The sequence below is a fragment of the Macrobrachium rosenbergii genome, chromosome 3, assembly GCF_040412425.1.
Source record: "Macrobrachium rosenbergii isolate ZJJX-2024 chromosome 3, ASM4041242v1, whole genome shotgun sequence".
Classification (NCBI taxonomy): domain Eukaryota; kingdom Metazoa; phylum Arthropoda; class Malacostraca; order Decapoda; family Palaemonidae; genus Macrobrachium; species Macrobrachium rosenbergii.
Window position 1 is genome coordinate 85,258,005 of NC_089743.1, and position 27,705 is coordinate 85,285,709.

General features: G+C 35.9%; 1 protein-coding gene across 1 annotated transcript; it reads left to right on the forward strand.

The window, feature by feature from the left end:
• The first annotated feature begins 1,178 nt into the window (after positions 1-1,178).
• LOC136826679 (neurotrypsin-like) lies at positions 1,179-27,625 on the forward strand. The gene is made up of 15 exons (XM_067084045.1): positions 1,179-1,244; positions 4,431-4,500; positions 7,024-7,089; positions 9,393-9,534; positions 14,082-14,200; positions 15,646-15,776; positions 16,439-16,598; positions 17,182-17,388; positions 18,013-18,129; positions 19,062-19,255; positions 19,458-19,626; positions 20,043-20,189; positions 22,842-22,951; positions 26,050-26,158; positions 26,710-27,625. The coding sequence occupies exons 2-15, from the start codon at positions 4,459-4,461 to the stop codon at positions 27,022-27,024; spliced, it is 2,028 nt and encodes a 675-aa protein (XP_066940146.1). The 5' UTR covers positions 1,179-1,244; positions 4,431-4,458; the 3' UTR covers positions 27,025-27,625.
• Positions 27,626-27,705: the final 80 nt, after the last annotated feature.

The window sequence follows — 27,705 nt, forward strand, 5'->3', positions numbered from 1 at the left end:
ACTGCTGTCTCGTTATTGATGCTTGTCCTTATTCACAGTATATTTATTCACAGTATATTCTCTCTCTCTCTCTCTCTCTCTCTTTTGATGTTTGTCCTTATTTTCCTGGAATTTAACTGTTTCATTATGCAATTGGTTTCATCTTCTCTTATCATACCTTTCTTTGCAGGGCCCTTTGCTGGAATAACCATTATGCAATTGGCTTCATCTTCCTGATGCAGAATACCTTCGCAGAGTGACATTTATATTTATTTACGTCTGTTTAGTAGATATTCTCTCGATTCAGACAGGGTGTGAGGTTACAAGCCTCACGCCTCGGCCACTCTCTTATCTGAGTGATTTAGGTGTAACCGTTTCAACTTTTGTGTTGTTAATGTTAACTTTTTTTTTTTGTCAAACTTGCTGAAACTCATGCATTGGATTTTGCTCTTTAATTTACATTATTAATATTAACTTTATTTGTAATCTTTGTTTTCGGCTTTATCCATCTCTTTATGCATCCTTTCTCTCGCATGTCATTCGCTATTTTATCCTTCCGAGCTTTGACCTTCTCCGTTAATAATCTTTATTTTCAAACCTGCCGAAATTCATACACTGGATTTTGCTCTATCTTTTAGGACTCACGATTTCTTGACCTTCAACTAAATGAAGCTAAAGAAATAAGTCGACCTTCGGAGAAGCTAATTTGTATTTTTCCCATAGTTCTAGTTGGGCTGTTATATTCTCAAGCGTTAAACATTTATCTTTACGATGGCGTAATCTTTCGGAGATGTTGGGGAGGATGGGTGGGGGTGGGGTAGGGTTTGGTGGGGTGGGTGTTAGTGGGTGGTTGGATGTTTATGCATCGGCGCGTACTCCCATTAGCCCCACCCTATAGTCACAGTGGGATGCCTCTGGGAAGCTTTTGGATGGAACTCGTTCCGTTGGCGCCCATATCTAGACTTTCGTTTATTTCCTTTTCTTTATCGACATTCTGGAGTTTATGTCAGGCTCTGTTCGTTGTCCGAACAATACGGTTGCTAAATAAATTCTAAATGAATGATTTACATTCCTCCCTCGCTTAGTATGGGAAACCTACGATCTGGTTGTATGGAAAAACTTCCCTTGCCGTGTGGAGGCTTATGGCAACCCCAGCTGCTTGTACGAGAGCATATATCTTGGTTCGCGATTCGCAATTCGGCAGTTGTGGCCCTGACCAGGTGAGGTTTTGCGACCGTACGGTCTTCGGTCGTTCTTCTTCGTAGGTAAGTGCTATTCTCAATTTTTCGGATAAAAGATATCCTAATTATTGACTGTCTTAATCCCTGTTACTCCCTCTGCTTCGATAAACACATCACTCACTCGTCACTAGAAATTTGCTGACAAATCATGGTTATTGACAGGCTACTGTGTGTTTGTTGTTTATTCATTTTTGTCGTATCTTTACTCACGAATCAGTTCAAAACCTCAGACGCCATTACTTCATAACATATTTTCGGGTTCGTTTCACTGATGCCACGGAACAGTGATTTTTGAGGTTGGAGCAAATTGCGAAAGACTCTGAAGTACAATGATGGGAATCGAGTGTCATTTCCACGGGTCCCCCACGTTGCCTAATCTTGACATTGGGTGTCGAGCCACCTCTCCATTTCATTTGGAATGCATGATGTTCTGCTTGCCAAAGTATCGCCATCGTCTGTTTCTGATTTCACTTATAATTATTACTTCCAAAGAAAAACCAAGCGACGTTCATTATAATTGTCATTGTCTTTATTTTTTTTTTTGGATACTACATCTGTTGCTAAGGTGGTGCCTCTGACCGCAGTTGCTTAGTAAAATTATTTAGAGGGACGTGAGTCAAAGGAGGAATTTTCCACGACAATGAAGTGTCTTTGGTTTACGTTCGGATTTTTAGTTTTCTGTATAACTATTGTTTCTTAAGATAACCAACGGCGTTATGCATTAGTTTTTTTATAATTTCTTGAGATTCATTTAAAGGCCCTTATATTGGCAAACGTTTAACATTTTCTTGGCTCCGCATAATTGGTCCAGGATTTTTAGCATGGTGCAGCGTTATCTCTCTCTCTCTCTCTCTCTCTCTCTCTCTCTCTCTCTCTCTCTCTCTCTCATTATAGCCCGCTAAACATGCAACAGAATTTCCAGAGATGAGAATCGGTAATTATGAATCTGATGTTAAAATAATTTCAAGTGCAATTATTGTAGGACGAGATAAGGCGGTCACGTCTTAACATTTAATTCGCACGATGCCTGTGCAGCTAAAACAAAAGTCTTTGCAGCTAAAACAAAAGTCTGTGCAGCTAAAACAAAAGTCTTTAGCTAAACAAAGTCTGTGCAGCTTCATAAAAGTCTTTGCAGCTAAAACAAAGTCTTTGCAGCGCTAAAACAAGTCTGTGCAGCTAAAACAAAAGTCTGTGCAGCTAAAACAAAAGTCTGTGCAGCTAAAACAAAAGTCTGTGCATCTAAAACAAAAGTCTGTGCAACTAAAACAAAAGTCTGTGCAGCTAAAACAAAAGTCTTTGCAGCTAAAACAAAAGTCTGTGCAGCTAAAACAAAAGTCTATTACAGCTAAAAACAAAAGTCTGTGTAACTAAAAACAAAGAGTGTGCAGCAAAACAAAAGTCTTTGCAGCTAAACAAAAGGATTTGTGCAACTAAAACAAAAGTCTGTAGTTAAACAAAAGTCTTTGTGAAAAAACAAAGTCTGTGCAGCTAAAACAAAAGTCTTTGCAGCTAAAACAAAGTCTTTGCAGCTAAAACAAAGTCTGTAGCAGCTAAAACAAAGTCTGTTGCATCTAAACAAAGTCTGTAGCTAAAACAAAAGTCTGTGCAGCTAAAACAAAAGTCTTTGCAGCTAAAACAAAAGTCTTTGCAGCTAAAACAAAAGTCTTTGCAGCTAAAACAAAAGTCTGTGCAGCTAAAACAAAAGTCTGTGCAGCTAAAACAAGAGAGTGTGCAACTAAAACAAAAGTCTGTGCAGCTAAAACAAAAGTCTGTGCAGCTAAAACAAAAGTCTGTGCAGCTAAAACAAAAGTCTGTGCAGCTAAAACAAAAGTCTGTGCAGCTAAAACAAAAGTTTGTGCAGCTAAAACAAAAGTTTGTGCAGCTAAAACAAGAGATCAGTGAAACGCCGTCTAAAACAAAATCCTATACAGACGTAACCCGTGAATAACATTAAGCAGCATTGACTTATGGAAGTCTTCACAAAACGAAAAGAAACAAATAAAACTAGGAGTGATGAGACATTAAATTCATCGTGAATAATTCAACGACAATGAATGCAGATAAAAGAAAACAATAAGAAGTCACTTCTCACAAGAATTAGTATTCTGAGAAACGGATAAGGAAGTCATCCTTTGCAAAATCTCTCGTAGGATTCGTTGATAAGGAAATTACTCTCGTCGTCGGAGGATTAATTTGCACCTTCCTGATTTCCAGACTTCCGTCGTTAACCATCAGACACTTTTATGTTTTCCTCGGAAAACTGTCTGGAAAGTTTTATTAGTTTTTCTTTTCCTCAGTCTTGACTGAGGAAAGGTCGTATGCCATTCGGAAAGTTTTCTGACCGTTTGAGTATTAGCATACATACATACATACGTACACAGGCACAATATATATACATAGATATGTGTGAGATATATATATATATATATATATATATCTTATATATATATATATATATATATATATATGTGTATATGTATATATATATACTGTATATATATTATATATATATATATATATATATTTCTTACATGTCTTTAAAAGTTCCATATATATATATATATATATATATATATATATATATATATATATATATATATATTTTACATGCTATATATATATATATATATATATATATATATGGAATTTTAAAGGCAAGTAAAAATGTACAAACGGAACAAACGGAAGCCGTATAACCATGATGTAAATTTGATGGATGCCATCCAGTTCAGCTTTTAGATATTAGAGAGAGAGAGAGAGAGAGAGAGAGAGAGAGAGAGAGAGAGAGAGAGAGAGAGAGTGTAGAACTGGGATTGGCTGGAATACTAAGGAATATGTTTAAAGTGTCCCCGCTACCTTTACTGAACAATATTTTGGGTAAAGTTAGACAAAATGGTTGACGATGATAAATAATTTTTTTTTGTAGGAGTTTTTCCTCATTCTTCTTCTTATTATTGTCAGGATACAGACCAGAAATGTCAGTCTGTAGTTTTACTGACTAGTTGCAATCAATACAAAAACTTTTCATTTTTCATCACAATACAGAAAGCCTATTATGTAAGTCTCTGACTACAGATGATTCATCAGATGATACATAAGAATGTATTATTATTATTATTATTATTATTATTATTATTATTATTATTATTATAAAAAACTCAGAGACCATTAACGTTACCTATACATAAACAGTAATTGTTTATTTTACAGGTACATCTTTCGACGTTGCTTCCAAAAAATGAGGTATCTTCCAGTACTGGCATTTCTTTCCCTCACAAAGGTAAGCGAACTCGTCTCCACTGAGATGTCCTCGTTTTAAATATTCAAGAATGTAAATAAATGAAAATGATGAAATTGCTTTTGTATAAAAATTCCGTTATCTTTAACCAAAGAATGTATGGTACGTTAGACATAGCTAATATGATGTCTTCCACTAACCCAGAAATCTAATGCTTTTTTTCATACTATTATTGTTGGTGTTCTTATTATACAATTTCATTATTAATTATTATTATTACTAATTATTATTATTCCTTGTTTGTGTCATTACGATTTCATATTTCATGATATCAAATCAGATCAAATTTTCGATATTATTATTATTATTATTATTATTATTATTATTATTATTATTATTATTATTATTATTATTATTATTATCTCTGAAAGTTTTTATTCAAATCATTATGACTGTTAGAGAGATGTTCCTAAAATGAGATTATCTGAATCCCAGAAACAGTTTAGTAAGGGTAGGCAAATCTCAAATCTTCTAAAATGACTTCCGAAAAAAAAAAACACTATAAATATTTAAAAATTCATTATGTTACTCTTTCTGTTGCGAAGTGAACTTTTGGGGAAGATAGCAAATATGAATAAATATTAGTAACCGTCTGAGAAATAGCAGGGCAGTACATTACCTCTCCATCCATGACAGAAAAGGAAATTAAAAGGACACAGGACATTTTAAAGTTCATGGGTCAGGCTGGAGGAGCATTAGACTGAAGCAATGGACTTATAAAATTTATAAGACCGTTGCTTCCGTTGCAAATACGATACATTTAATGTACTGTATTTTTGCTAATGATATTGCCACTCAGATGTAGCGGGCTCGCGTCTCCCCCAGGGCGATGAAAAATCGCTGGCTCAGTATCCTGATCAGTTACCGCTGCAGCGTGGGGTTCATGGTGGAGGTTGAAACCAACATTCTTTGGAAGCTTGAATTTCAAGTCAATGGCCCTTTTGGTGTGCTTGTTCCGTGTGAACGGGTTTCATCTACTGAAATAATAATAATAATAATAATAATAATAATAATAATAATAATAATAATAATAATAATAACAATAACCCACAGTAACTTATTTAAGTAAGTTGCAAGTTTCTGAGCAACGGTTTTTGGAACGAAGATGCGAACGCCATGACCAAAGATTTGGTTCATCGGTCGTCGCCCGTTTAATATTTACCAGACGCAGTGTTTTGGACCATTAGGTGTAGGAAACTCGTTACCATCTGGCATTTACGTGTGGTCACCCGTCAAGCAATAGCTTTGCACAGCGTCGCTTAATTTGAGAAAACAACTGGTTAGTTTATTACGCACTTATCTTACCGCATACTGGGAAATGTTGAAGAGATGGGGAGTAATTGTCTAAAACTTTCAATGTTGAAATTAACTTTACAAGTGATGTTCTTGAACATGATAAACTTTAAAAATGTATGAAAACAACGCTGGGTAAGACTGATATATATTGCACGAGGATTAAACGAAATGACAACACAACACGCTAATGTTAAGTTTTACAGTAAAGTTTTCAAGATTCTAGAAATGTGATTCTTCAGAACAGTGGTTACGCGGCCATAGACCTATAAATGCATAGGCAATCAATTGGTTTCATCCATGTGGAATAGATATTAGCAGCAAGACGAAATTCATTAGGTTCTGGGTATTCTTGATAAGAAATAACGAACTAAACATCCATTAGAATCTCAACAGTCTTTACGAACTGATTCGACTGAACGAATTTGACTTGTGACCTTTTCTGTAACTGACTCCGATCTTGGCAATTTTAGTCACATTTCGCACTCTGTTGAGCACCAACGGTGAAAAAAATCACTTGGTCGAACGGAAGATTAGGCACGCTTCCGTAATAACAGAACTTCTACGATGTAAGACCTTGACAAATTGTTGAGATTAATAGACTCAGTCATTAGGTGTTCTGATTTGATTGACAAGGTGATGCTGGCAAGTTTCCATTTTCAGGTTTATATGTGCCTTTGGTTCCATAAATATAGATTAATAATATACTTCTGTTTGTTTATTCGTCTCCTGTAATTCATTTGTCAATTTTATTCTCTTCATTTTCCATTTGTTTTTACATAAAGTCACCATTCTGTGCGAGCTTACTTTGCAAACGATAGTCCTCTTTGACTTGCTTTGTATGGATGTACACTCATTTGTAATAATAATAATAATAATAATAATAATAATAATAATAATAATAATATTAATAGTAATAATAATAATAATAATATGTATATAACAACAACAACAACAACAACAACAATAATAGCAATAATAATAACAATAATAATAATAATAATAATAATAGCAACAACAACAACAACAACAACAACAATAATAATAATAATAATAAACCTTAATAATAATAATAATAATAATAATAATAATAATAATTAAAGAGAGGAATTAATTACCGTATGATTCTCACGTTTCCTCCGTATCATACTGACAGCCTCAGTCCCCTCCATATTCAGACATGAGGTTTCAAAGAGGTTCTCATACTTCCAGGCACAAACAGACATAAAGGGAATACGCCTGGCAGATGGCGGAAATAACCACATGGGAACCGTGCAGGTAAGTACAGTGAGCTTTACACCTTCAGTCAATCATGTTTATCTGTCTGTCTGTCTGTACAGCAGGATAGTATTTATATTGTAACGTAAAACTTTCTCACAGGCTGGAAATTAAGTCTCTTTTATGCCTGAAGTATGCACATTTTAAAACTATTTATCTCTCTGTCTCAGAATTAATATGTCGTGTTTTAACTTCATGGATTCTTTCAAATATACGCGAAATAAAATATATATTCTACAGCTCTCTCTCTCTCTCTCTCAATGCTCTCTCTCTCTAAATGTCTGAAATCAAATAGAATTTACACTACTCTCTCTCTCTCTCTCTCTCTCTCTCTCACAGAATAAATATTTATCTAGATATCTCAATGCATTCTCACAGGTCGAAAATTAAATTTAATCTCTCGTACATGTACGAAATCAAATAGGAATTTCAAATAGGAACTCTCTTCTCTCTCTCTCTCTCTCTCTCTCTCTACTCTCTCTCTCTCTCTCTCTCTCTCTCACACACACACAGAATAAATATTTATATAGTATCTCAATGCATTCTCACAGGTAGAAAATTAAATTTAATCTCGTACATGTACTAAATCAAATATGAATTTCTACACTACTAACTCTCTCTCTCTCTCTCTCTCTCTCTCTCTCTCTCTCTCTCTCTCTCTCTCTCTCTCTCTCTCTCGTTATGTGATGCAACGTTCACGAACAGCTTCCTGAGAACAAACAGTATACAAATTTACCCCTTTATGATTTAGGACGAAATTAGTCAAAGTTACATGAATAAGGATTGAGAACCTGGACTGTTATAAACGGATGAAATATATCCCAAAAAGCAGATGACAATAATCCAGACTAAATCTGTCCCCGAGAGACAATCCCTCAATTAAAACGAAGCGAAGTGAAAGCAGAATGACCAAGGTCGTTAGCACAGCAGTTCTCTCCGCGCGCTAATTTTCCCATGCTAAGACAAAGTTGCCACAGTCTCTTTTCTTGCGTTTGCTACGCTTGAATATCTCGCGACAAAAAGAAACCGCAGAACTTAGTAGGCTATTTGTGTCTTGGGACGAGGATTGTATAACTCACGTAAGGAAACTTTACGAAGACGTCTGTAGTCTGTACTGTGGTGACTTCTGAGGAAGTGTAAGGTGATTTAAATGCATTCGCTGATGACATGACACAAATCAGGTCTCCTTGGAGGGAAACCTCAGTGACGGTAATAAACGTCATGATGATATGTACGTGCATATTAGTATGAAAGGTTTGGATAAATCCATGTACATTTTTTCCAAGATGTATATATATATATATATATATATATATATATATATATATATATATATATATATGTATATATCTGAATGTCTTTTAATGTAATACAACAGTATAATATGAAGATAAAAAGACCCATAAAACACTAACTGAACGTTGCAATCATATATTTCGAGCACTTCCTTTTGTGCCTCTGTTCACTGGTAAAATTTTATCAGTGAACAGGGCCACAGAAGGAAGTCCTCGAAATATATGGTTGCAACGTTCAAACAGTGTTTTATGGTTTTTTTCTTTCACACACACACATGTATATATATATGTGTGTGTGTGTGTGTGTGTATCACTTTGGCCTTAACTTTCCTGACTGTAAGCCTTCTCTACTCTCTCGCCCTCGTTGCGTACTGTGTGGGAGTCACAAACGCGAGATTCATCCGGTTTTGATCAATTGTGCATCAATACATCAGAATGATTGAATATTAACGTTTGACTATGTTATTTACTTCAGAAATACGTATTTGGTATTTCAGCACTAGAAACTGGTCAAGTCTTTTCATGGATATTGCATCACTGAACGTTGTTGAATTCTAGGGACTATTCCAGACTAGTTAAAACCCACAGTAGTGTTAAAAATATTCATGTAAAAAGTTACAAACGTTTTTAATTTTGTACATACATATTTTAAATACTCCTGTGTCTTTTAATTCTAATCCTTGAGAATTCTGACATGGTATTCTAGAAAGAGAGACTGACACAGCCATTTCATAATCAATGACCAATAAATTCTGCTATTTCTTACAGCAAGGTGCTGAAAATCTATTCAAAAAGAACTTTAATCATTATCATTACGAAGAATAAAGGGAACACGCCTAAATTAATAAACAAATTAGGATCATTACTAATTAAGCCATCACTACTCTATCCTTACATTACATACTTGGCATTTCAAGATTTAAAAAAAAATAACATGTCCCTTTCTTTCAAGAAATCTGACATAACCCGTTCATGAATGTTATAAACCCCGTGACTTCTTACTTCAAGGTGATGACGTCATCGTCAGAGTGGACTTACATTTGCGACGATGGATTCGGGTTTGCCGAAGCCGACGCCGTCTGCCGCGAGGTTGGTTTCGCAGGAGCTGAGCGATACACGAGGAATGATCAATTCAGATCGATTGACCCAAGTAAGTTTGAAACGCTCACTTTTAGAGTAAGTTAGTTGAAAGTTCAAGTCCCCCCCGGGCCTCTGTAGGCTCATAGGGCAGGCGCTGATCTGTTTCTTAGGCCGATAGCCAGTGGGGGACGGGTTCCATTGCCAATGACACGTGGCCAGTGTGTCGCTAGGCCTACTGTTTAACTCCCCAGCCCGAGGGCTGGTAAGTAAATTTCTTCTAATTTAGTAAATAAAAAATTGATAAACAAAGCGCATGAAAAAAGGTAATTGAGTCCGTCTTTGGATCCTGTGTGTAATTATTTCAGTGAGTGGACAGGATATATTAGTAGAGGTATCAGAAGATCCCCGTAAATTAGTTTTTCTCAAAATTGGATGATACATAAGCCCCATACTAAATAATAATAATAATAATAATAATAATAATAATAATAATAATAATAATAATAATAATAATAATAATTTATTCCTTCGACTGAAGATTTCTCGATTTCCTATGAATCTCTGTCGCACCTCATCTTTCCTCCACGTCCCCGACCACAGCGGCGGTAAATTCTTGGTAACGATGGCTCTGCCGACGAGTTTGACCGCTAATCATAGGAAAAATGTCAATAAGGATGAGAGCAATTTACGCGTTATGAATAATTACGCCACGAATGATTTTCCGGGGTGGTCCTGGTGGCTGAGAACGTAGAGGAAATCTCCGTAATTAACACAACGTCGGCACGATCGATTTGTCCTCGGACGAAGTAATTATGCGCTTTAGGAGGTCTTAGTACGTGTTCCTTTCCTGATTCACACTTCGTCTTGTGGGACGTGATGCAGTTTAGAGCAGAGCGTCAGCATTTGCTGGATAATCCCCGCAGGGGGTTAGTGCCACCAGTGCACCTCATGTGGTGCACTGTAGGCGTTACTTAGGGTTCTTTGCGGCGTCCCTTCGGTCGCTAGCTGCAACCCCTTTCATTACTTTTACTGCACCTCTTCCTTCCATCTTGCTTTCCACCCCCTCACGACAATTGTTTCATAGTGCAACTGCGAGGTTTTCCTCTTGTTGCGTCTTTGAAATAATTTTTTTTATCAATTTCTCTTTCAGAGCTGAATGACCTCATAGGTCCCAGCGTTTGGTATTTAGCCTAAATTCTATATTCCAATTCAAATTCTAAATGAGGAATAATCATAGTGTTGTCTGGCCGAATTAGACTATTTTTTTTTTCCGATGCCCCCTTCTATATTTGTATTGGCAATCATATGAGTTATCTCAGGTTAGCGTCCTCTTTTTCTCTGCTATATTTCAAAGCATAGGAAAAGGATAGAGTATAGCAAATACACAACTCTGGTAAACAAAATACCTTACCCAAGCAGTGTCAATTTCCTCTTCCAAAAAGTTTAGAATAATTTGAAATGATAACTTATATGAAGAAAAATTAATACCTTGAGTCCATCAACACTTAAAGCTTAAATGATTCCGATTGCAAAATAAATTTTAACGCTTCCCTGCTAACTAGAATTTGAAAAAGATTCAGTAATATCCGCGTAATATTTAATATATATTTGTAATGTTCTGCGTGTACATGCTTCCAGGTTTTGATTTTATCTTTATTCTTTTATGTTTTTACAATGAAGTAGTGATGGGGGTCTGTTTCAAGTTTAGGTGATTCTCTTCATAAACTGTACAAAGTTTTAGTTGCAAATAAATTAAGAATTCGGCTCGCACCCTTTTGACGCTACAGCTTCACCTTCCTGGAAAACAGACCCCAATCACTACTTCATTGTAAATACATAAAAGAATAAAAATGATAACAAAATCAGGAAGAACGTACCCATGCAACATTACAAATATTAAATATTACGCGGATATTACTGAAGCCTTTTCAAATCCTAGTTAGTAGGGAAGCGTTAACATCATTTTGCATTCGGAATCATTTAAATTTAAATTGTTGATGGACTCAGGGTATTAATTTTCCTTTATATAAATTATCATTTTCGAATTATTCCAACCTTTGGAAGAGGAAATTGACATTGCTTGAGTAAACTTATTCCTTTTTCCTCTTCTGTAAAATATATCAGAGGAAAAGGATGCCGCTGACCCCAGGTATTTCATAAGATTACGAAGAACGCTCATTGTATTCAGTGCATATAAATATGTGTACTTTTAGGCATAGTTTTTCTCCTAAACAGTTTTCATTGAAATCAATTCCTTTATTGGCATCATTGAGTTTCCTGCAGGAATCTTCATAACGTCGAAGTTTTTTTCCCGATTCTCATGCATCAGTTCCTGGTAAAAAATAGGTAAACTTCTTTTTTCCATTTATTGATTTTCTGCCACGACGGCTGTTCCGCCATTCTGTGGCATTTTCAAGCGACTACTGACTTACAGTCTGGACTTACATCCTATTTACTTCATCATGCTAAGAGAAAGTGCATCAGTGTCCTCTCCACACGACGAAATAAATAGCATGTAAGTCCAGATTTTAAGTCAGTAGTCTCTTGAAAACGCCACAGAATGGTGAAACAGCTGTCGTGACAGAAAATCAATGAATGGAAGAAATGTCTGCGTATTTTGCACCAGAGGCTCAAATATGAGAATCAGAAAAATTTCCGAAGTTATGAAGGTTTCTGCGAGAAACTCACTGATGCCACTAAAGCAATTAATTTTAAGGATATATATATATATATATATATATATATATATATATATATATATATATATATATATATATATATTCTGTCTCACATCTTTTCCCTCTTCAATGGGTTCGATGTTTCTTACAGCTTCCCTCCACCTGGCTCGGTCAAACACATCGTCCATGACAATTGTTTGTCTCTCAGATCTTTTAAACTACATCCATCCACCTTCGCTTCTGGTCTTCCTCTCGCTCTCTCCCCACCAGGCACCTCCATCTGCATCACTGACCCTCCCTATGTTTCATCCCTTCTCATAACCCCAAGCTGTGACCATACCACTGCAGTCTTCTTTCCTGGGCCTTCTTTGATAGTTCTACGACTTTAGTAGTTCCCCTTATTCTTACATTCTTGATCCTGTTGGGATTTTTGTACTCCACACACCTATTTAAGCATTTTTGATCTCTACCGCATCCAAATATATATATATATATATATATATATATATATATATATATATATATATATATATATATATATAATATATATATATATATATAATATATATATATATATATATATATATATATATATATATATATGTATATATATACAGTATATGTATATGTATGTATAACAATAGGCTTATATATGTGTGTATTATGTGTTTGTGTGTACGTGTGTGTATGACTCCAGATGGCTAAATAGTAACCGCGCTTTTCATTCCTAAAGGATGTCTGGCAAAGAAATAACTGGCAATAAGGCAATTAATGACGAGTATGGATGGAGCACTTACCAGTGAATGTAATTCGCTTTAAGAACTGTTATGAGTCTTGATCGATTGAATTATGAAATTTAGGCTGTCGAGCCAAGCACAGGAGCAAATTCCACTTTTCGCCATTCGTCTCAGTCGGCTTTCCTCACTAGGGATTTGAATCTGTTTTTTTAGTGATAAAGAAATGATGCTATCGTTCACTGTATATATAGCATGCACGGCGTCAGTTACGGATATTAAGGTGCACATGTTTCTGTTACCGAAATAACTCATGAGATTTTTCATGATTTTTGTTTGTTGGTATGGTTGGTGCCATATAGTTAGTTATAGGTAGGCTATTGAAATCTGGTGGGCGTTTAGGTAATGCTTTAAAAGGAAGATATGAGTTAGGCCTAGTTACAGATTGGGGAAAATGAAGACTATTACCGTGCCCCTCTAGTTCGGTAACTATAAGTTTATGTACAATATTGGCGCCGTGTTTGGTACTAGTTCCTTGGGGATAAATGCAAAACATGAAAAAGAGTCAGTATCATAAAAAACACATAAATTTAAACAAAAATGAAAAAAAAAACAGTAAATATTCCGGTCGGTGACTGACGGGAGCCAGTCCGCGGTAGCAATCTTCAGAATTACCCCAGATTGAATTAGAAGTCTTTTCTTTGTTCAGGATATAAAATATTTTTTAATCAAGTGACATTAACTAATATTGATTTTTTTATAAGAGTATATCTTTGCTCATAAGATAAAAAACGAATATCTGAAATGGCCTGAAGAAAACGAGCATTGACAAGATAAAGGGGTAACTATGTAGTTGCTGTTATTATGAGATACGTTGTTGAAGTAGTCCATCTGCAAAATGTGACACGTTCCATCATTATCCATTCCATCCTAACTGAGACATGAGCAAAAAATATTTAACTCTAATTCTATTTAGTTTTTTATATAAGAAGAATTTCAGAGTGATTTCTATAAGGAGAAAACTTGTGAACATGAGATCGCTATTTAAGTTTTTTCCATTTGGTGGTGATGACTGAAGTAAAAGTGAGCAGTATATTTACACACGCACACACACACACACATATATAATATATATATTATATACTGATAGGGAGAATGTATGTGTATATATTATGCATATCTTAACTTTATTTTTTCCCTCCCAGGGGCAAGAAGATTACCGCCGAATTTTTTCCCGAACATTCTCAACTGTTCGGAAGCAGACAAAACCTACAGGACTTGCCCACTTGCCACTATAGCTCAACAGGACTGTGCTACCGCAGAGGTAATGATCAAACTTTGGTGTAGAGGTGCTAAATTTTGTTGGTAGGCCTATCTATAGTTGTGAATTTCTCTCTGAATTTCGTCAGAATAATTTAGCATTTTTTTATATTTATTGTGAAACAAAATCCCCAGTTGTTCTACAGAGAAGAGTGAAAACTATGAATAATCACTATCATTATCACTATAAGCGTTTCAACTTCAGGTTCTTACTTTACGTGAACTAACGCCGAAATTCCTACCTGATTCAGGTCCTAGTTGTGCCTTCTTTACGTGATTCTGGTCCTTCTTTCTGCCCTTCCTCCTGCTGCTTCCTTACCTTCTATTCTTCATTCCTTCCCACCTGCCTTTCAGACATCGGTCTATTTTCCCAGCACAATCACACTCTGAACCTCAGTGTTTTGCAGCTGTGTCGAAGTATCTGCCGAGTGGAAAAGGACAAATATTATCCATTTAGCTATAAATACTTGATTTTATTTTTGCAGATATAATCCTCTCACTTACCAGTAGCCCAACGACCTTCTTATGCTTAATTCAGATTGTTTTTACTCATTTTTCTACTGTCCTAAATACTGACTTTACAAATCCAACGGAAAAGAAACGTTCTGTACTCTTCCAAGTCTGCCCTAACACAATCATTCTCCTCTATTTCAAGATGAATTTACAATCAATCACTCTCCTGCATTTATTTACCATTAGCCCTTCTAATGCATCCCGGTCAGTGTGAAATCCCTTACTTTTTTCAAAGTAAGGGATTTTTCTACAATAATGCACATCGTTTCCCGCGCCATTTCAGATATTCAGTGAATTTTTTTTTTTTTTGTATTTTCCGTAACTACACCACGCCCAAAGTCCACTTCCTAGACTGGACTTGGTTCGTGTCTTCCTTTTTAAAGATCTCTAAGGCCTCTTCCTTGTGTATCTCTGCAGATATAGATAAGAAAATGCAGTTTTAAAAGGAGTGATTTTTTTATATTGATAACTATATAACGAAGTTATTGGCTAATGCTATTCTTGATGAAGATAATAAAAACACTGAACTGGATAATCTTGATGTCACTATTTCATGATTTTCTTAAAAAAAAAAAAACTCATTATTCGTGAGTTTGTGCATTAATTTTCACAGAATTTTTCTTACGTGAAAGCGAGCAATTATCACTTACAGTAATAATATTGCATGAATTGAAAATTTCCACCTTAAGCATCATTTGAAATTTTAATTAATAAAGTTGACGGGGCATAATTTTTTTTTTTTACATTCGTCTGTCTGACATTAAATTCAGTCTTATTGAAGAGTATCCTTATTCTTAACTTGGAACGGTATCCAGTCTCTGATGGCAAATTCCATGATGGTTTGTAATATGAGTAATTATTCATAGACATCGCTTACTTAAAGCAGAAATTAGTTCTTCAGCCGTTATGTATAACACTTAAAAACGGTTCTTTCAGGTGGCAGGCGTCGTGTGCAGAACATCCAACTCTCTCTGCCTGCCTGACCAGTTTCCGTGTCGGGACAACTCAGGGAACTGCATTGCAAGAAATTCAACTTGCGATGGACCCCGTGAGTGTTTAGATGGGAGGTAAGACCTATCTGGAATTACTGCGCTTAGAAGACCTTGATGAATACATCTTCTTTATTCTGGTTTTTGTATGGGCTACCTGAAGGAGTGAAGAGTGATAAGGATCATAAGTTTTACAATTTGAATTGTCAACTGGCTAGTTGGAATGTATTAATCAGGCTGTTTTTCGAGAAGGGGAGGGGGGTGGTGGTGGGAGGAGAAATTAGTGATTGCTATAATGGTAGATATTTTCATAGAAACTAGTGAATCGTTAACGTGGGATGAATGCAAAGAGACGTAGGTCCTTTCGTTGTCTAGTCCTCAAATGAAATCTGAAGGTCTTGGCTTATATGAAGTCGTCTCATGTGCTTCTCTTGACTATACTTCTCAGGTCATCTTGCTGAAATTATGAAATGCATTATCATGACCTACCACCCCACTGTGGGCTCTGTTGTCTTAGATAATTTAACTATAAGGCCTTGCAGTTCCTTTTGTTGTTCATTCATTAGAGTCTTATATGTGTCTTTTTGCCTTTATATTTTCTTTACCTTTCCTATCCTTGTCAATTAACATATCACCTGCAGGCGATAGCAGGAAGTTTCAAGTTCTTTCCTGATGATGTCTTAACTTTGTAGACGTTGGTTTCTGAATGGTTTTGCAGTAAACACTTGCATTCTCTTCAGTGACGAAGCACCGGAACTCTGCACTGACATGGGTGTGGCGAGGCTAGTGAGTGACGTGAGAGTCAACATCCCAGGCGTCTCCCTTGGCTCTGTCCAGGTGAAACACCAAGAGAAGTGGGGGGTGATGTGTGACGATGGCATCTCTGAGAAGGAGGCGAAGGTGAGTTCGGTCCTTTTAACCTTCGTATCTGATCCATGGGGTTACGAATGCTCTCGACAATCGGCAGCTCTTGCGTCTTGGTATTCGTGCACGACACTTCAGTCGTTTGACCATGAGCTCATTACAGGTTCTTCTGGTGAGTTAGGTAGTTGTGGGGGGTGAGAATCCCACCAAGTGAGTTATTGCTTGACACAAATAGTTGCCACTGTCAGTCACTTAGCATTTTATCAACGGGTAACTGAATTTGTAAGTGCTATTGTTCATTTAATATATTCTAGGAACTCATTGTAGGCCAATACGGCTTTGCAATAGTTGTAAAAGTAGTAGAAAATTAGGCTAGAGTTTTGTAAAACACTCGGTCTCTCTAGCGACCAAAACTAATGTAAAACATCCCCTAGGCCTTTTAGGTACCTAACGAGGCAGCTGGATTGTGCTAAGTCAAATGAAAAGGCCTTGAGGTTATACAGCAGGTACCAGAAGTGAGGACATATTAGATACATGAAACATGGTCATTTCACATGTTCGCAATCAAGCGAATTGCCGAAGTAAAAAAGGGAAATAAAGATCAATTTGTCCTTTTCAGGTTATTTGCCGGACACTGGGATACAATGACGGTTGGTCTGCAGCCTTCTCTGGGTCCTATTTGGGTGAGGCAGCCGGGCCAATGATCGTCGACAGTCCTAAATGCTTAGGAAGCGAGCAGTGGTTAGGCCAGTGTCCTGATATCAATTTTGGGTCTAGTGACTGCCCAGTACGCGGCGAAGATTTTGGTGTTTTCTGTTACGATGAGGTAAGACAATTCTGAAGCAGAGAGAATTTTTTTTTTTTAAATATTATAAAGTTGGCAGTTCATTTCTTATTAAAACAAATGACAAGGATTACAGCGCGTTTGTAAAGGAAAGTTTTTCTGTTTGAATTTTGTATATTAGATAGAATAAATTAGTGGTATCGGCAAAATAAATATAATGTCATCATTTCTGTACTGCTGTTTTGGTGAGCTCTTCAATGCTTTATAAATAACAGTATCTATTACGTTGACGTTTTAAAATGACAATAGATTTTAGTACAGTATCCAAGACCGGGAGAGAGTGTTTTCTTAATGCCCCAATCTTTTTCAGAATACGATGAATAAGATCTAAAAATCCTGTCAGTCATAAGTATGCTTGAACGTTTATAATCAAAAGAGCAGCTAAGATGTTCCCTCCCAAACAATTTAATGGTTATTCACATCTTCGCGTTACAAAGATGCGTAAAGAAACGCGAAATCTCTTGGTTCGGATATAGGAATTTACTTCTCGTTTGGCATTTGTTTACTTTGGACATTTGATTCCCTTTTCTTCTCGAGCGCATCCGTTTTGCATCCCATCTGTCTGCATCTTTCTACCTTGCTGACAATGGCATTCTCTTCCTGCAGGGGGTAGAAGTAAGACTGGCTGGCAATGCTTCTCCGGACAGTGGACGAGTAGAACTGAAACTGGGCGGAAAGTGGGGCACTGTATGTGATTCAGGATTTGATGTTTTTGATGCTCAGGTAAGGGCCCATATTTCTTTGACGTTCCGTTTATTTTATCATTATTATTTTTTTTAGAAATTCCTTTGTGTTTCACTACTTTGTAGTTTGAATTGCGGAGTGCACATTCCTTGCATTTTAGCGTTAGTGCATAGGTGATACACTGGAAATAGTTACGAGTTTCCACTTGTGTTGTCAGTGATTTTTTTTTTAACAAGGCTTTCCAGTTGTTTATGTTTTTACAGACACTAACGTGGATAAAAACTGTAGATATAGGCAGTTTCTTTGCTTGGCTAAGTAAGATCAGGATCCTTGATGCAATTTCTCGAAAAAAACTGCCAAGGCTGGTATAATCTTCCTGAGTTTCCTTAGATTTCTGACCAAAACACTGCTGAATCCTTTTGCATTACAAACCAATGTTTGCAGTTGACAAAAATCACACAGTTGTATAAATTTGCTACTTATATTACTTTATTCCAGGCAGCCATACCAGATGAACTGATCAGCCTTTATAAAAAAGTAAGAATCTGTGACTGATGCGTGATTGCAATTTAAATGTATTAATTTTGGTGACATCATTCAGATCAGTATATATTTTTCCATCTCACTGTGCGCTGTAGAACGTCCCCTGTCACCGTTGCAACAAAATGTTAATGTCGTGGTTAATTCAGTACTGTTAGTGCAATAGTGCAGTTGCAACACCGTATAAGTCAAAATAACTAACTGTATGTACAATTAGTGAAAATGCTGAAATTTTGTTCATGATTTTCAGACGTCCTTGAGAACGAACTCTGACGGGTATTCAGATCCACATATCGTCACTTTTCATTATGCATGAAGTATGCTTTTCAGGCCAATCTAGAAATTAACGAAAATGATCACAGAAACAAAGTACAAACAGTTCAAAGTAAGAATAATAAGTGAACTCTAAGAGGATTTGTTTGTGACTGCAGGTCCTTTGTCGAATGATTGGATACGATGGTGACGCGTCTGCCCAACGACAGTCAGGCCTCAGCAGTACAGAGCTCATTTGGGATCTCAGGCTCGACTGCTTGGGGAATGAGAAAAATGTCCAGGATTGCAGGATAAGGGTCCTTAATGGAACCTGTCCGTCCACCCACACAGCCGGCGTCACCTGCTCATTTAGGTGAGTATGGAAACGAACAGATATATTCCAGATATACTTATGAGAAGTAAACGATTTTTCCTTGCATAATCACGTTTGATCAGTCCTGTTTTTGGTTTTCATTTTCTGTGCGTGTAAAAAAATGCACTCTGTGTCCCCTTGAATTTAGCTTAAAAAATGGATATCATTTCCTTGAAACCTTTGAGTAAATGTTCTCTCTTAGCCGCGGGAGAGTGGATGCTGAACTCAGAGCCGCCCTGGGCAACCAGGACTGCGGAGTCTCTGAGGATTCTTCCAGCCAGTTTCTGACGCGACTGGCCCGAGTTCGAGGAGGCTTCCCGCCTTCACGCTTTGACACCCCCTGGCTCGTTTCACTTCGTAGGACCAACCCGGTAATTACGCAAGTGATCTTAATGAGTGGTGTTATATATGCAGTTTGTTTACTTTAGACAGAGATGGAGGGGATCACTTCTTTAATTTTCGTTAATCACTGATTAACTAACATTAGTTATATTTCATTTGCGGTTTATAAACTCTTTTTTTTATATGAGGATAAGATGATTCAATGAGCAATGTGTTAGTCATGTTTTATGTTAAATTCCCAAATTTAAAAGTCGAAAATAAAGTTGAAGGCAATAATGCAATTCCTACTGGTCTGTATTTATCAGCCATGATTATACCTTATCAGCAGTTTCTCACTTTAAAAGGTATATATAGGAGAGAATTAATTAAACTGTTCATATATATATTTTTTTTCAACAAAACAACACGAAGTTTCTGATAACCGGTTTTGTTCTCTCCGATCCAGAGATCTGAAAGCCTGCTGTGTGGAGGGACCATCATTTCCGAAGACTTTGTCATCACCGCTGCCCACTGTTTGGAAACTGCAGGAAGGGTGAACGTGGTCATCAGGGCAGGAGATTATAATTCCGATTTCACCGAAGATTCCGAACAGGTAAGTCTCTCTCTGCCTCCCTGTCTCAACATGGACTTGACGTCAGTGTCGTTCATGGATCATTGATGCTAGATATCTGATTCAACTTCGTTAATCCTCTTGCTAACTCGTGTTATCTCTTGGATTTATCCTAAGCCTCATCTCTTGAGATAGATGGTGTATTCTGCCAAGAAAGGTTTTCCTAAATTTTGTGGTGTTTTAAGTCATTCAGGTTTTTGTCGTTACTCCAGCCTGAACCTTCTTACGTCGGTTGTGGATTATTCTCAAGAAGCTGGAGAAATAAACTGATAAAAAGCTTATGGGTGTTCAAGCAGGGTTTAGATAAGACAGGAGTTTCAGAGAACAAACACTTGCGATGAGACGTATTGAGCAGCAGTGTATGTAATTATAAAAATAATCTAATGGAAAGACCTTACATCATATTGGTGTCTGGACGGTGTCCATTGTCTTCTTGTAATCAACAAAAGCTATTAGAAGGGCATTTTTGTAATTCCAGGCGATTAGGAGGAGATTTGTATGATTCCATACACTTGCCTCACAGTATGCCTTCGCACAGATGTTTGTTCTGCGAAACTCCTGTCTTTTCCAAAACCACCTTGATCATTTCCATAGGCTTTTTATCTGTTTATTTATCCAGCTTCTTAAAAATAAGCGACAACCAACGTAAGGTTTACGTTGTGAGTAACGATATAAACTTGACAGACTTAAAAATGTGCTGATGACGCTGCTTTAATCAAGAAAACGCCACAAGACTTACAAAACTTACATAATATAATGCATCATTTATCACAAGAGATGGGACATAAGATATCCTAAGAAATAACACGACTAGGAAAATTGTTAATGAAACTGAATCTTTCAAATGTTCAGGACCAATAATATCTAGTAAAGTATCTACTGAGCTGGAATTTAGCTAAAGAATAAAATAGTTAAATCTAAAAATCAATCAATGGACTGAAATTCCATACGAAAATAATATTATTATAGATAAATATAGTACGATCCGGATTGCTATACGGACGTGAACCAAGGCATGACAGTGAAACAATATCAAAAAGATTTTGTCGACTTGAAAACAAAACTCTTAAGAAGAATGCTAGGAGTCAGATGGCAGGATGGAGTGAGGAATGATACCATAAGTGGAATTACGGAGGTTCCATATGCAGATGAGATAATGATGAAAGGCAAACGGAGATAACTTGGACATGTCTCTCACACAACCCCTTGATGAATAATGCGTGATAATGTCAGCTAGGCTCCTATGGGCATCAGAAGAGTTGAAAGACCCAGAACCACTTTGATGAAGGCTGTGAGATGAGATGGGAACCTGGAGATGAGTGGAGACTTGTGGAGGTTAATCCACCGGAAAGACATCAGTGGTAGAATTTCATCGAGGCCCTTGCATCATGCGGTACTGAAGATGATATATATATATATATATATATATATACATATATATATATATATATATATATATATATATATATATATATATATATATATATAAAGGATAATATATAAAAGGATAATGCGATTTGAAAATTGAAACAAGAGTAGTTTATGGAAACCATATATATATATATATATATATATATATATATATATATATATATATATATATATATATATATATATATATATATATATATATATATACATATAATACATATATACAAACAAAACTTACTAACCATTCTTCATTCTACATATGGGTGTATACTGGCAGTGTCTTTGTGCGGTTTCCTACGTAAAATTTTCAGAGAGCAAATGCTCCAAGATTCGAAACTACAACTTAGACATGTTTTTATGATGAAGTGATAACAGAATCATGCTCATATCGCATAACTGTCCAATAAAGTTACAGAATATATGACGTAATACGTTTTGTCAGTGTTGTTATATTATCACGAAAATCCATACTAAGCAAATAATAAATTAAAGAAAAAAGAATGACCAAGTGTACAGCAAATGACAGATAATGCATTACATTTAAAGCTCACCCTGGTCTGACGGCCTTTTCATCAAAAATCCCAATTTTTTATATAAAAATTCGATACAGATTTTCCTTTCATAATGGCACTGCCGATTTCTTTCATAAACTAACTAATAATACTATAGAGTAGCAGTCATATCAGCCTGTTCGACAAAAATAAATTAGGAATTATTGGAAGACATTTGATAAACACAAGCATTACATAATGACAATTGGATTTCTTCCATGCTGTTAACAAGCACTGGACAGGTGGTGTAATCTAATATGTCAGTTTGTTTATTGGACAAAGGTTTAATTATTAAGTACATGGTTAGGTTGTATAACATTCGCAATAATGAAGCATTTATCATGGTAATAAGCTCTTTCATGCTATTAGATAACATTAAATAATACATTTTCTAACAGAGATTCAGAGCTTGAATTCATATGCTGTTGACTAGTTTGCCCACAGAAGACTCTTATATAACATATATTTCCACTGGAAATAAATAAAAAAGGATTTTAACAGAAGACTCTTATATAATAAATATTTCCACTGAAAAAAAAAAAGGATTTTAACAGTGAGAACATTATGAAGTTCCAAAGTGATTAGAAAGAATCAGTTTGTTTTTTCTATTTTTTTTAATGGAAGGACTTTATTTTTTTTTTTTTGATTTCAGGACTATTTCATCGATAAAGTGTGGGTACACGAAAACGAAGATGAACATGGCTTTAATGACAATGACGTCGCCCTTATCAAAATTGAGAGGAAGGATGGCCGCGGAATAAGGTTAGTTAGACTGAACTGAAAATTTTGCACAGATTTTTTTACAAAGGTTTTGTAATGTGGATATGTTCAGGCATTGAAAATCGCTACTCTGTATTTAAGTGGCGGAACAATCAGGTTTACTTTACTGTTAATTGGTAGGAATAAGGGATACAATCAGATTTACTTTACTGTTAATTGGTAAGAATAGGGGATACAGTCAGATTTACTTTACTATTAATTGGTAAGAATAAGGGATACAATCAGATTTACTTTACTATTAACTGGTAAGAATAAGGGATACAGTCAGATTTACATTATTATTAATTGGTAAGAATAAGGGATACAATCAGATTTACTTTACTGTTAATTGGTAAGAATAAGGGATACAATCAGATTTACTTTGCTATTAATTGGTAAGAATAAGGGATACAATCAGATTTACTTTACTATTAATTGGTAAGAATAAGGGATAAGTCAACTTTGGTATGTTGTAATTTCTTTGGCTGGAAAAATAATATATCAGAAGAGTAGCAAGACACCTACCCACATCTCATTTATATAATTGGTTACTCTGTATTTAGGGGGGGCGGAACAATCAGATTTACTTTACTATCAATTGGTAAGAATAACGGATAAGTCAACTTAAGTATGCAGTAATTTCTTTGGCTGGAAAAATAATATATCAGCTACCCACATCTCATTTATATAATTGGTGAGGTGAATTTAAATGGAATAATATCATCACTGCTGAATTCTAATGATATCAGTATGTATGATCTTCAGGTATACTTAGTATGCTCCCATACATGAATATTATTTGCATATGGTGTATACACATGTACAAGAACAGACTCACGCATGCGCTGTTAGACTTTCTCATCGATTTTCGAACCCCTCTCCTCTCTCCCTGTCACCTGAATGGTGATCCCATTACACAATCTGTCTATTCATTATTCTCCTCTTCCAATGACCTGATGTTTTCTTCACTTATTAAAGTTTTATTTTGCTTTTATTCGTCATGGTTTGGAAATTTCTGTTTTCAGTAGTTATTGATTGATTTATAGATTTTAGGCATACATGCCAAGCACTGGGGCTTCTAAGGCCATTCAGCGCTGAAACGGAAATTGACAGTAAAAGGTTTGAAAGGTGTAACAGGAGGAAAACCTCAAAGCAGTTGCACTATGAATCAATTGTTAGGAGAGGATGGACAGTAAGATGGAAGAGAATATGAACGGAGGCACAGTAAAAGGAATGAAAGCAGTTGCAGCTGGGGGCCGAAGGGACGCTGCAAATTAAGTAATGCCTACATTGCACAGCATGAGGTGCACTGACAGCACTACGCCCCTACGGGGCTCATTAGTTATTGTTTTGACACTTTTTTCTTCATGTATATTTTCAGCCCTTATTCTTTTTACAGATGCTTTCTATTTGCTAAATGTACTCTTATGGCTCTTTTTCCTTTTACATAGTTACTATTTAGATTCTTTGCATATTTAAGTACTGCTATAGCTCTTTTTCTATTCCTTAGGTTGTGTATCGCTCTTCCTAATTTACATAGATACTCCTTTTGTATGGCTGTTAACTCACTCTCCTTATTCTAAACTGTAGGTATATTTTCGATTTTTTTGGTCTTCTGTAGGCACCGTTTAGGCGCTCTTCCGTATGTACAGTCTTGCCTCTCTCTTGTCGTTGGGTGCCATTCCCTTTTCTGTGTGTGCTGTTTCAGCTCCATTTGTTTCCTAAAAGTACATAATTGGCTTTCACTTTACTTCAAGTAGTGTGTCATCTCTTTTCTGTAAGCACTGTGTTGGCTTTTCATTTCTACAGGTACTGTACAGCTTCTACTGTTGTAGGTAGACTTGCTTTGAAAATTTATAATTTCTGCAGGTACTATTCCAGCTCTTTCTCTTTTATAAATTCTGGTTTGGTTCTTCTTCTTTTCTACAGGTATAATTTTAGGTGTTTCTGTTTTCTACAGGTATAATTTCTGCTAAAAGAGGAGGAATCGCAACAGAACCTAGAGAAGAGGAATAGAAGAAACATTATTTTCAGAGAAAAGAGATGGAACAGCAGCTCAAGTAAAGAACCAGAACTGTTCCTGCAGAAAAGAGACAAAACAGTATTTACAAAAATATAGAGAAGAATAACCAACATGTTCATAAACTTGATGGATGGTCATTCTTTTCTATTTTTTATAAATATTGTTTTGTCTCTTTCCTGCATGAACCATTTTGGTTCTTTACTTTAGTTATTGTTTCATCTCTTTCTTTTTTCTTTTTTATAAAAACAATGTTTTCTTCGCTTCCTCTTTTTTTTTAGGTATTATTTCGATTGTTTTTCTCTTAGCCCTCCTTTTTTCCTTTTTTTTAGGCACTGTTTTGACTCTTCCTCTTTTTCATACGTAGTGTATCTCTGGCTAATGCGGAGATGGTCTTTACATTCATAGAAATTTCTACTCTGAAACTTTCCACCGTGCAAAGTTTAGTTGCAATACCTACAAGTTACAAAAATCTAAAGCAGTTTTTCTTACTGTCTACAGTTCATTCAAAATGTGCGTGTGTGTGTGCGCGTGCGCATTGTGTGTGTGTGTGTGTGTGTGTGTGTGTGTGTGTAATTTGTCCATTGTTTTATTGTCTAAGGCCACCAATTCCTATTCTACATGATCTTAATGCTTCTTACCAAAATGTAAAGATGACTTTCCATTCTTAAATGAAAGATATATATATATATATATATATATATATATATATATATATATATACATACATACATATATATATTAATATATATATATATATATATATATATATATATATATATATATATATATATATATATATATATATATATATATATATATATATATATATATATATATATATATATATATATATATATATTATATTTCAGATGATCAACTGGTCACAAAAGGCTTTCCATTTTTTAATGGATACTACAATATCCCAAAATAACATTTGCCCCGAAAAAGCTTTCCTGGTTTTTAATGGAAGGTGGAAACGCTCAAAAGATTACATGTAACAATGCCTTATGTGACTTATTCATCGGCTTTACGTTCCTCATTCATTGTTTTTCTTTTATTTTATTCCCCACGACAACAGGTTCGGTCCACGTGTGAAGCCCGTATGTTTGCCCTCGGTGTATGACGACTATGCCGAATTACGTAAATGCACCGTGGTTGGCTGGGGGCCGACGTTTTTCTTGGATGATGTAAGTTTCCTTTTTAACTTTGGTTGATGATTCAAGTGACTTTAAACGTGTTAGAAAAGGCGAAAGATGCTTAGTGATTTCTATGTTGATTTTCAGTGGCCTATATGGTATTTTTTTTTGACTGCTGTCCACCTTATGATGGTGTGACAATTGTCCTGTATTGTACTCGTATGATTTTTCACTTCTTCCTCTCATACACTTCATACTTTTCCTGTTATTTCCTCTATTATGTGACAATTGTACTGTATTGTACTCTTATGTTTTTCACTTCTTCCTCTCATACACTTCATACTTTTCCTGTTATTTCCTCTATTATGTGACATTTGTACTGTATTGTACTCATATGGTTTTTCACTTCTTCCTCTCATACACTTCATACTTTCCCTGATATTTCCTCTATTATGTGACGATTGTACTGTATTGTACTCATGTGGTTTTTCACTTCTTCCTCTCATACATTTCATACTTTTCCTGTTGTTTCCTCTGCATTACAAAAGAACACATTTAGGAGGGAATCCTCCGTTCCTTATATGATATCACACCATTTCTAGCCCGAGGTAAGACCACGAGAGGCAGAGTCAGACATCATATCCGACTACATTTGCGAGGGGAGCACCGGAGGCCCGGACAACTTCACCTCCTCTATGATGTGCGTCGGGCGCTTCAACCCCAGGGTCAACGCCTGCAAGGGCGACTCCGGAGGGCCCTTCACGTGTCCCGTGAACGGGAGGCAGACGTTGTACGGCATGGTGTCCTCCGGCAGGGCCTGCTCCTTCTCTGCTTCGGCAGATCTCTACGTCAGGGTGACGAAGTTCGTCGACTGGATACTGGAGAAAGTTCTCTCGGCTCAAGTCAGACGGTTCTGATCGAAGGGCGTGTCGATGGAAAGTTTCCAAGGAAGTACGACTGGTTGGAGAAGATGTCTTTGTAAGAAGAGCAGATGTCTTTGTAAGAAGAGCAGATGTCTTTGTAAGAAGGGCAGATGTCTTTGTAAGAAGAGCAGATGTCTTTGTAAGAAGAGCACTGTTCAGATTTGAGGCGTCGAAGCTGTTTTTAATGAGCAGTTGGTAGTAGCTCAAAATCATATCACTGGATAATGGTTAAAAATAATTATATGGATAAAGGTAATAACGATGATTTTGTAATTAAGCAAAACTGCCGGTGACTATGCATAATTGTACGCATTTCTGGTAAATGTGACCAAATCTAACCCAAAGTAACGTGACACTGGAAACGAAGTAAAATTACCCATAATGTATTTAAAAAATCCATCACATTTGCTAAACATGTTTGCACTGATGAATATTAGCAAAAAGATACATAATCACAAATTCATCACAGTCATCATATCATAAACAAGGAAAAAAAATTATGTTGGCTTATGGACTGCAACTGTGTCAAATGAATTCATTCCCAGCGTGTATTTGAAATATTTATAATTTTCAATAAAGATAGCAATATTTTCTCAAATTGAAGTTTTAGTTACACCTTTTAGAGACAAAAGGTTTTGATAATGTCTTAGATTGTATAACAGTTAACCTGAGCTC